Raw genomic sequence first — 12,336 nt, forward strand, 5'->3', positions numbered from 1 at the left:
AAATATTTATCCTATTCACAAAACAATTTTACTACCAAAATGTAATTGCATTGCTACTTGTCTTAGTATCAGGACTTTTAATAGATCATGTCAGTAGTTTAAGATATTGATCCAGACATCAAGCACTATGTAAAAGAGACAAATGGACAATTGAACAATCCAAAAGTATGGAGAGAACTGAGAAAAAAAAAAATAACAATAAAAATCCCTCAGCAAACCCTGTCCTACCAATGCAAAATGCATAGGGGTGAATATTTGATACCCTGTAATATGAATGAGGCAATGAAAGACTTTTAATACATATTTGTGATAGGCCTACAAAGTCTAGAAAGGGTTCAGCTTCAGAATATCCCATAGGCTAAAAGAAACGTTTTTGCCTGCTTTCATAGGAATACAATAAAAAATGCTTCCATTTAGCTAAATGGAAATAGGCTATAGGTGCAATATGTCGCTTTTAATCGCTAGTCTGTGACCGAGCATTTAATTAATTCTACTGCATTTGCCAGTTTAAATGTTAGTACATTTCTGGCGATCAAAAAATATCGCCAGAAATTTATTATTGTTCAGTAATAAAAACGTATGCTGGTTGTGCAAACGTTGTTTTTCAGCGATCACGTGACTGGAAACATGCGTCAATAACTAAAAATGACGGCTGATGAGAGTGAACGCCTTAATATCATGTGCTTAGTTATATTAACCAGCAGATGACGCTGTCGTAATATTTTTGGCACGTGTATATTCCACGCCACTTTGTCCAGCTGTTAGCTCTTGATAGGTTTGTATGTTTGGTGTTGCACTGTAGATACATAATTTAGACATATCCATTTCACTTAAAGATCTTTAAAAGGTGACATTATAGGCATTTGAAGATGTCAAAGGTTGGAAGATTCTTAAGGCCCAGAGGTCCAGGGGACACACAATAATAAAAATTTTTTTTTTTAATGTAGGATCCGAGGAGCCAGGATTCATAGTTATGGTCTTGTATAGGCTGTGTTCACTCACCTTGTCATTTAGCCTTTATGTACTTAAATCCTGACCATTTTATATCAAAGGAAAAACAAAAGTGTAATTATCTTTAGCATGCTTATAGCTTACCTTGACATACTCTTTATACTTGATAAAGGCTGCAGTCAGGCATAAAAAAAGTTTATCAATGAAAAAGAACAGTTCTTAGTCTCTTTGTATTTAAAAAACGTATTCACCTCTTGTTACTATTATTGTTGTTATGTAGAATTACCAGTAAAAAGCATGAGCCATTAATAACTTTTGGGCGTTTCATTTATTGACCATAGTACAGAAATAAAGCAACACTTGTCAACAGAACACAACAGGTAATGAACAGTGCAAATAAATAAATAATGGCATAAAAAGTGACAACAGAAATAAACACAGCAACACTGACTATCTTTTAATTGCTGTAAGGTTTTTTTGTGTGCATGCTGTTCTAAATTATCTAAATGGTCTGTTTATAAATATGTTTTCCCTCAGCAATTTATTAAAGTGCTATATCTAAAAAAATCTGGCATACAATGGTGTTATACACCATTGCTTAAATCTTTTTCAAATTTTATATTTTTCTATTGAAATATTACATTTCAAATATAGGCATCTAAGTTTTGTCAGTCATTATAAATGATTAAACTAAGAATAGCATAATTTATATACATGTTTATAATTTTTAACACATTTCAATACATTTTTCAATTGAAATACTATGAGATCATCAGAACTTTAGAATACCATGAAAAAATAAAAACACTCAAATAATACAGATAATCTTGATGAATAAATTAGTAAGTAATCTTATTTGTATGGAATGAAAATATGCATAACTCAAAGACAAATGTTTTCTTGTCATGTAAAGTTAGAAGTTACATTTTCAGCCGTTTTAACCATGTGAATAGATATAGTACTCCATGAATACACTACAGAAAGCAGTTACCATGTACAATACAGTGAAATCTTCCAAGCAGTTTATTTGACTGTCTATAAAAATGTACCTGACATATGCTTTTGTTTGCCATACTGATCATCATCTGTGACTATAATTTATTGTAAAGAACTGACAAACCATTGCAAAATTTAAACTGAATTTGCATTTTCCTTGCCAGCATGCATTCTCCATGCAAGTGCATTTTTATCCTCTCAAGGGGCTAAAGACAATAACTTTTAGACAATATTGTATTGCAAGAGAAAATGAGACTTTCTCCAGAGGTTCTCCAAATGGTTCCTAGTTGTTATATCCTCACTGCAACACACTAGCACAAGAAATATAGTTATAAGCAGGCCCACACATAATTCACAGAAAGTTCAGCAACTGCCACAGAATTGGAACATCTGACAATCACAAAGTTTTACACAACCTCCACTTCCTGTGTTTATGAAATACTTTGATTATTTTGAGCTATGCCTATAAGAGTGCATTACTCTCAGCTCCATTTAACACATTTTACTGTATTTAAATCCATAGTGTTGAAAGATTGTGTCCCAAATATAAAAAAAGCTTCTCATTCTGAGGAAACAGATTTTAAGACAAAGCATATGTGCTCCTATCTTCTAATAAGTACTGTACATAGCTTTTTATTCCATAAGCAACTTGTATTCATTATAGTTTTTAGTGCCAGATGGAAAAGCAATAAATATAGTCTCACTATTAAAATACTTGTCTAAAAACATTAGTCATTTAAGTTTTATCTCGTATAGCAAAAGCTGGATAATACTGGATGCATAGGATTATATAATGTCATCTAGAAGGCGTGGTGCACCAACCCAATCAAGCATCGTTGGTTCAGACGCTGCCATGATCATACACATGAACTGCTTTCCTGTTCTCTTGTCAATGGGATAGATGGTGGTGGGGGTGAACCTTTTGTTGCTCTCAACAAACTCACAAAGCTGGTTGTATATTTGTGGAAACTCATGGCGAAGGAATACACCCCGGGTACGAAGCTCTCTTTGAATATTAATGAAGCAAATCTCTCTTGCTTTCCTGCCCTCTTGGCCCTCCTTGTCAATGTCAGAGGTCCCAGGGGGTGGGGTGAGAATCAAAGTCTCCATTTCACATTCTTTCTTAAAGATTTTCTTATCTGGGCTTGAGGAGGCCAATGAGACCTTGGCATACTTGCGAACTGTTGGCATTTGTAATTTGGGTGAAGGAATTTTAGGCACTAAGTCTCCAACAGCAATGGATACATTCAGGAGGAAACATTCAGTGGGGTCATATTCCTTGCCTGCATTCTGCAACTCTTTGCCGTATTGCCCAAGGTTGTCTTTGAAACTGTCTAACTCTCGAAGGGACAGATATGTTGGAGAGATGGTAAGGCTGTCAAGACCAACCTGAATGAAGTTATCTGCACACCCAGGGTTTGGAAAACCCAAGAACAGAACTCCTCTCCCACGGGACAGATACCCTACCCTAGCAGTGCGTGAAAAAGCTTTATGAATGTCAGAGTTCTCCCGACAATGTTTCAGAATGTGCCTGCAAACACTACTAATGCGGCCATAGAGACAGGTCTCTTTATGAGTGTCCCAGTCTTCTCGCCTGCAGTTTCTGGAGCAGTAGTAGGTGTAACAGCTATGGCAGGACTTGAAGTACAAGCAAGCATTAAATGTAGTGTCTTTGCGTAAGCATTTCCTGTTGGAGCACACCATAGTGTCATCCTCGTCTGCAATATGGTTCAAAGAGACATCCTCAACACTCCTCTGAAAACCTTCACAACCACTGTCTGGGTCTTTAAATGTGTCTGGGCTGGTCTTTGAAGAGTCTGTTTGCGTGTTCAAGAGTCCTGAATCCTCTTGATCTATGTCCCGCTTCCCTTCTTTGGTCTCGTCATCTTGAATCAATTGTTTGAGCTGGTCTATCAGATCCTTACTTGGTCTCCTGCTATTTTGAGGCTTGTAATCAATGACTAGGTCGGCTAACAGCTCATCAAGCTGTTCGAGGCTTTGCTGCAGGGAGTAATTAGTGTTCTTTCTCTCTGTGGATTCTGGTGGGTTTGCTGGTCTCTGTAAGTTGTGCAAGTTTGTAGTTTGACATCGCCCTGTATTTTGCGTATTCCAGCTGCTAGTTCCCCCATCTCTCTTGTTGCTATTTGCTGCACGAATGTCATTGTCAGTAATTGTAATCTCTGGGGTTACAAACCATTGCCCCTTCGCACTGTTTTGTCTGTCAACAGCACACTTTTCTAGACAGTTTTCAGAGAGGGACAAGGCAGCGTACCGTCTCGGCGAACTAGAAAGGTTCACAATAACCGGTTGTTGATTGTTATTCGAAGGAACTCCTGGCCTTCCGTGATTGAGAAGGTTCTCGTAACTCCTGCCGTGTGAAACGCCATGTTCTCTGTCCATATGAGGGATAATAATATTGTCCCAGGATTTTGAGTAGTTCCGGACATCTGCTCCTAAACGACTTGGCTCGGTAAAGTCATTGGGATAGCATGGGCTTATCGATGGCATTCGCTGAGGAGTGGCCTGTGAGGATGCGTACTGACTGGAATATGTTGCAATGCTTGACCGGTTCCAGTCATCTGAAAATACCTGGGACATACGTGGCCGCCGCCGTCCTTCCGTATGATATGCTCTCATAGGAATGTGCAAGTCTGCTGGGTACTGGCAAGGCCGTGTATAAAACATCTTTGAGGGTTCAGAGGGAAAAGCATATGCTCTTGAATCCTCCTGAAAGTATGTTTCATTCTGAGGGGTGGATATGAAGTATGGTCCTGGCTCGCTCACTGAATACGGTCTACCATAGAATGGATCCAAGGGTTCACGGTGGGACTCTGCATAGTATGGACGCACAGGCAGGGTATGAACCCAGCGAGTCCTTGGGTCGAGTACATACTGACTACTAATGGATGGATTTTGGCTGTTGCTGTTGCTGCTGTTAATACTGTACTGGTCATCCTGATAATATGTCCTACTGGGTGGGCGAACTGGATACCTGCAGGGATCATCTGTGTAGAAGAACTTGGTTGGGATGTTGGGATTAGACAAGGTTCTGTACTCCCTTGGGTCTCTAGGAGAAGTCCTTCCAAAAGGGATCTCTCCAGATTGAATGTAACTACCGGACAAGCTGTTGGGATATTGATATGCTTGCCTGTAGTCCATGTTGTAACACTCACTGGGAGTAGGCGTTCTAGAGGTGGATATTTGACTTGGAAATGAGACGTTCCTGATCCCTGATGTCGAGGAAAGCTGACAGGGAACATTACTTCTGTGAGTAGGCATCTTCCGTGCAGTGTGCTGGAGAACTGCGGCGTCTGGCTTTATATCAACACGGCACCTGACGTGGGGATTGTTAGTTTGTTTCTCCTGTCTGCTCTCCTCAAAACAATCAGAAACATAGAGGGGTGTGTGAGGTTGTAACTTGATTGGATGTACCTCGTTAACTAAAGCCCTAGTTGAATGGGAGGCTTCTCGATTTGGCAGACTTTCAGATCTCTTCTGGGGGTCCACTGGAGATCGACGCCTCATGGTTGCAGTTGGAGAGACTGTGATGGGTACAGGGGTCAGGGTGGCTCGAACCCTTGGAGCACTTTTTGAGCGAGGCTTGCCATGAACACTAGTCCTTGCTGCCTCGTTGCTCTTGTCTGTGCTGATTTGTTGATGAGAGAGTCTTGAGTTGAACAGATCTGGTGAGGAAAAACGTAAGTGTCCCTGCTGTCCAATGCCATTCCAGACTGCATCCTTACTTACTGTTTGCTGATCAGACCTGTACGGATACTCCATGGACAAGGAAAAGTCCTTTGGGTCATCCAGTGACTCGATGAAGTCAAAGCTACGGCAATGTCTTTTGTTAATGGTTTCAAAGTTTTGATCCAGTGGGCCAACCATTTGGGAATCACATTGCTTAGGAAATCCAGAATATTTTGAGAGCCCACAGTTAGGGCCAATTTTTATATCTTGATACAAAGTTGATGTTAATATGTCAGGGGGATCCGTCCGTGTCATCTTAAATGGACCCCTGTTATTTGCCCCCTCAGTTGGTGTCTCCTAGAGAGAATAAAAAAAGACATTATTAGTTATACATTTTCTTTAATAAAAGTGTTTAAATAGGTGAATATTGTGGGTAAAGGAACCCATTTAAAGTCTGAAAATGACTGACATATGGTTCGAAAAGATCATAATATATTGAAGAGTAGACGAAACAGAATTTTACGACTTCAATCAATGGGTTTGCGAGATTCTTCACAAATGATCTTGCTTTAGAAGGCATTAATTGGGCCCATATTATGTACTGTTATGTACAAATGCACATGTAAAATATAGGCATAATTTACATATCTTCCAAAGTGAAAAAGACTAATGCCATGGCACTAAGACATGTTGAGAAAGTAGATGAAGAACAATGCAAAGTTTGAAGAGTATCCGTATCTGTATTATCTAAATATTCTATCAATTCATCATTTATATGCCCGGTAAGTACAGCAGAAACTTAAATCTGCATGTACCATATATGTATAAAAATGTATATTTATATAGCTTCAATAGTACTTGTTTTGCGTAATATGATCATTTCAAAAGTTCAGTGAAAAATATTAGAATATCCTCACAATCAGAATCAATGTAAAATTTATCCTTCTGTTAAATGTCATATCATGCATAAACATCAGTCTGTGCAGAGAAATTGCAGAATGCTAAACAAATAAAACAACACTAAATGGAAAAATCTGAATTAATTATGAAGATGGAGGCCTTGCAGCATCTCAGAAGAATAAATAAGTGTATAAGAAAACTTCTTTCTCAGTGAAGGACAGAACATAAGTGTAATTTTTCCCTCTTTCTCTCTGTTTGCGCTCTGTGAAAATAAAAAAATAAAAAAGATTTCAGATTCATATACCAGTTAGAATTTTACTAATGTTATTAAAGTTCTCAAACATGAGATAATGCCATTTTATATATTTGGGTTCTCTGTGTTTGCACATAATCTATTTTTAAAATGTGATTATAAAATCTAATATATGAATTAAGAAATAAAAATTATTCAAGAATTTAAAAAAAAAAAGTCTTTCAAATGTAATCGTTTATTTCTGTCAACGCATATTTTTTCTTGCGACAAAAAAACATATCCAGTTTTACCGCATCCTACTGCAACAGCCTTACTCCTGCCCATTAATAATAGTGCCACTCTGGTCTATGGGGAAATAAAATGAATAGACTGGAAATAAGGTTAAAAAAGGGGAGCATATAAACTAGTAAATGTCAGATGGTAGTTTTATCATAGACAGTAGATTCATTGCACATTGCTAATTTAGAATGAAGAAAATCTGTTCTGATCCCAGAATTCAAGATTGCTTAGAAACACACAAGAACCGTGCAAGTAATGCATCTGTGCATATTCTATATTTATGCTTGCTCTGATTTTCACTGTTCCTCAGTACTTTGCTCTCTTGAGCCTAGCTTCCTTTGTCCTATTAAATATTTGCATTTCAGAACAAATAATTATTTTGATTGTGTTTGTCTAAACCCTGCTTCTGTGTGTGTTTTCAATGACACAGTTTTTTTTTTCACTGAATGTTTACCAGTGGTCAAATTGTTATTTGTTACTTTTTATTTGTTACTATTTAATTTTTTATTTTATTTGTTATTTGTTACAAATTGTTACTTGTTATTTATCCAGCAGACAGCAAAATGTCGGCACATGTCTACCTGTGGACTGTATTAGGCTCAAAGATTTGTATCATGGCTATACAAATTAAATTGTTATTACATAATATAAATGCCACTGTATTCAGTTGCTTATTTATCCTGAGATACAGTAGAACAGCTGTGCAACATTTGCAAAGGGTTAGGAGCTAATTTTGAGGTTATTTAAAATGTTTGGCTTTTCAGGGATTTTTTTAAATGACAGTAGGAGCTAAGGAGCCCCACTTACTGGCTACCTCCTTTCAGCCAACCCTGAAAACCATCTGTTCATCCTGCTGAGAGAGGACCGTCGAGCAGTCTAAACACACACACACACACACACACACACACTCACACCTTCACTCTTTTTTTCTGAATTCATTTAGAATAGAACTAGATTCTTAGCTTTTGAACGTATTATTGCATTGTGAATGTTTTTTTGCACTAACAATATTAAACCAAATATGTCATACATTGCAGGGCAAAGTAAAAGCACAGTAAAAACATGTGTAAGTGCCAGAGGTTGCACGATAAGTCGTATTTCAATCGTGTTCATGATTTCAGCTTCTCTTGCTTAATTAAACATAATTGTCTGTGATATTTGCCCACTGGTTGTTTATCATGAAAGGGTTTCATTTTCATTTGACATTTGCATTGGTAACAAGACTCTTCAAGCTTTCATGCTTGCAGTTGCCAAATTTTAAGAGTCTAAATCCCCAATCAGAGTTAAAATCAATCAGAGACTTAAATAGATATATTTTCTGCCTAGAGTTCCCAACCTGGCAAATTAAATCTGCATGCAAACCTCAAGATTGGACTGTAATAAATGTAAACATAAATCTCATCTATATTATTTGCGATTGTGGTTGCTCAATACATTTTTTTTGCTGTTTTATAGAAAAACGTTAACATAATTTGGAATTGCTGAATTCAATATTAGGAATTTCACAGGTTTAGCTTTTGAGAGAAGCTTATTGCTCATTTTCATAATGTAGAGTGTGTTAACTTATATGATAAATACATCAGGAAACTCTGAGACAAAAAAAAAATAATGTTTATGTTCTCTTGATTTTTAGTTATGTGAAAGTGCAATAATTCTGATGAGGTGTCAAAAGAAATTTCTACAATGTCAATAATTGTTATTATTTTTGTGCAAAATAATTGTAATCAATTTAACCATTAATGTGCAATCTATAAGTGACACAGTATAACTAGTAGGCCTAATTTCAAATGTTGAACCATCATCAAATAATTTCTGCACTGTATCTAAAAATAAATATTAACATAAACTGACATGAGTAATTTTGTGCATCCTAAGGCATGGGCTGAATCAAAAAATCCGCAGACACTGGTAACTGCTCATCTCTGAAGATCTCAGGTAGACATTAGTACCTCTTGGACATAAAGGGTAATAAAACTCCAGCGGAGCTCAGATCAGATCTGCTGCGGCTCTGTGATTGATGCAGCTGAGATTAGATGACTTCCATGACTACTGTATTACATGTCTGCTGGGAACAATTTTGCAACAAAAATTGCACTTTAAAGTGCACTAAGCACTTCATCTACTTTTAAAAGCATTTTCTCCAGTGTCTCTGCAGCCAGAGGTGAACAGCCCCATGTGTTTGGCTGATAACCCATAACTACTTTGTGTCTCAAAATCTTAAATGCTGTTAGGACTGCCTCATTTACCAATTGTTAAAGAGATCGCGTATTTTAAAAGCTATTTATAAAACACTGTCACTCATGGCAAATGCTTACGAATAAGGTTCCTTTGCGCTGCCATTTTCACTGGTTCTGTTTCTAGCTGACTAAGGGTATAAGTGTCCTCTTGGTGAGCTGATATCTGCCCACCATCTCTCACAGTCCGTCTCCTTCGCTCTTAACACTGTAGGTCACAAAAGGAGAAGTAACATAAAAGCTGGTGCTGATAAGCTTGGTGTTTATGCAAATTCGGTCAACATATCACATATAATGAAATAAAATATTACTGCATCACCCCTATTTGACCCACCTCTCTGTACAGTATTAGATTACACTGAATCACCGAGAATAAAAAGATATTTTCCTTCGGTCAGCAAATGCTTTTTGCCCATCTAACCAGCATTTAGCAATCATTTAGAAGGGCACAATTATTTAAAAGGAAAGTTCCACAAATAGAAATATAATGAGGACAGAAAATAGAGCATGAGAGAGAGTTTTGAGGGCAATGTCATTTTTCCTTTAGATTAAAACATTACAAAGCAAAACAAGTCCATCTTGGGCAAGGTGGATGTTAATAATTCCCTTCTTCCTTTATGCAAGGTGGCTGATCAGCAGGTGTTTTCACAGCTAGCAGCAGAGCCAGTACCTGTGACGGAGACCTGACTGCTCTAGCACAGTCAATCACCACCTGTCTGACACTTCCATCACAGTCTGCCAAAACTAGCTTCCTCTCACTTCTTATCCAGCATTCAATCTCAAAAACAACCACTTATAGGAAGTACGAAGTATGCACATACATTTGTAAGAGAAGGTATGTGAGTTCACTGGGATTTCTGAATAAACTGGTCATAAAATATGATCTGACCTTCAACTAAAGCCGGATGCACACTGTACAGTTTTGGGATCATTTGCGAATCCTATAAGATTCCTTTGATTCTAGGCCAAAATCTGTAGCTAGTTTGACATGTTCGCCGACAATCGATTAATGACCTCTGCGATCCATTTTTACCTTCGATGATGCTTCGAAATTCTGCCACTGTAAGAAGTTTTGAGTCATTTTTCTGCAGTGTGGCTTCCCTTACATCGACCATCAAATCAAGAAGCATAAGAAGAACAGAACCTAATGACCCAAATAGTGCCACAACAACAAACCACTACTAGCTGGTTTTGATGAATTGATTCACGAATTGATGATGTAAAACCCCGGACAACTCTTCTTGTGTTTTTCCTGCAACTGTAAAATAATGCAGAATCACATCTGAAGTGAATCATTTGTGTTCACTGGATATGATGGGTCAGTTACAGACATTGTGAGTAATGCAAAAATTCCTTCAAGCTACATTCTGACTCCAAGACAGCAGAAAGTGTTAGCAGCAGTAGTTAATCTCACATGATGCCTATCTCCTTAAATTCACAACCCATTCCTCAAACAAGCTTGCCAAGTGGGTTTTTTTTCTGGCCGGATATGAGGCAAAGAGGCTATATTTGGACACAATGGATAACGAGAAAGATGCATCTGAGTATCTCAGTGAAAGCAGCCCAGCTGGATGATTCTGTCGAGTTTGGAGATTTGGAGGTGAAATTTCTTTTCATTTCCAACAAGAAAGCTCAAAGGATTTTTAGAGGAACTGAAAGTCCAAGCAATTAAACCGACCTATAAATCATATCTGTCTTAAAGTCTTAACGTTTATAAGGTCATGAGACAAACTAAGTGGAAACTAAAGGTTTTTCTCCAGTTCTCTTTTCAACTGCGAACATAATGTCTATATTCAGCACATTTATTGTCCTTTTAAATTGCACATTTATTTTCCTCTTATACTGTACAATTAAACTATATTGCTGCCATTACAATCATTTTTGCCACTGGCTAATTCAGAGGCACATGAGATGAAATTATAGTTAAGACACCAAATACAGTCCATTTAAGTGCATGTTTTTAATATTTTTATTATTGTAAATTTCCAGAGTCATGATGTGTACCACTTGGGGGATCTCCATCATTTTATATCCACTGTTTGAGGTCATTGGAGACTGTTTTACGTTGTTAATGTACTATAGATAATGGATTTAAAAAAAAAAAACACTCTGGAAACACATTGCTAACAATTACACTTCTTATTAAGTTAAATCAATAAGAACAACAGCACAATCCACTCAGCCCTTGAGGGGGTGATTGTCCCTAACATTTCAATATTAAGGCACTCATGCACATCTGTTGTCAGCAATTATACAATCTAAAACATAATGGAAAAACATATGTTTAATTTCAGTTTCCAGTTTGGGTGTTTGGATTGCAGAAAAGTGATCTAAGTGGTATAGTAATATAAGACAAGCATGTTCTCTTGTTTTCCTCTCTCTTCTCCAAGCCATTCCATTTAGAACAACAGGTGCAACCCTATTGCTGCAGTGTATAAAGTGATTCTTAAGTGGGTTTCAGTAATTATGTTTTTTTAAATATATATAAACACGTTAAGCATATATCTCTCTTTATAACCATGTGTTTGATTCCAAGTAGTATGTCCCAGTTTGTTTCATAATTCACTGAAACATCTGTGCTACTGGGTAGTTGACGCATAATATGCTCATAATCCTGTTTTTAAGATTTTAGGTTGTATGTTTTGACCTTTCTGCCTTTAATGCTCACTTTAAATGTAGTTATGACTTATAAATTAATTTTTATATCACAAAAATTATTCTATATAGTCTCTCAATTAATAAGGCACTATAAAAACGATATTTGATCTAATAATTATAACATTACCTATAGTTTTAGATGAAATATAACATGCTAAAGCACAGGATTTGTCAGCTTCCCACAAGCAAGTCCTACTGTTAAATGTATAGCTACATTTATCCATACATGCGTAGTAAAGTTACTCCTCCCTAAACCTTCTCCGGACAAGCACACATACCACATGCTCTGTCGCCTGGATACCTAGCAAAACCACAAAGTCAACTATGCACAACCTACTGACTTACAAAGCAACCTGATTTACAAGGTCGCCACAATGC

The 12,336-nt window shown here is 37.1% G+C and overlaps 1 protein-coding gene across 1 annotated transcript; it reads right to left on the minus strand.

The window, feature by feature from the left end:
* Positions 1 to 2,733: 2,733 nt before the first annotated feature.
* On the minus strand, positions 2,734 to 5,949 carry LOC306847833 (apical junction component 1 homolog; the record flags this gene model as incomplete). The annotated part of the gene is made up of 1 exon (XM_079382016.1): positions 2,734 to 5,949. One exon carries the CDS (start codon positions 5,947 to 5,949, stop codon positions 2,734 to 2,736), a length of 3,216 nt encoding a protein of 1,071 aa, XP_079238142.1.
* Positions 5,950 to 12,336: the final 6,387 nt, after the last annotated feature.

The sequence above is a fragment of the Barbus barbus genome, assembly GCF_936440315.1.
Source record: "Barbus barbus genome assembly, chromosome: 28".
Lineage (NCBI taxonomy): Eukaryota > Metazoa > Chordata > Actinopteri > Cypriniformes > Cyprinidae > Barbus > Barbus barbus.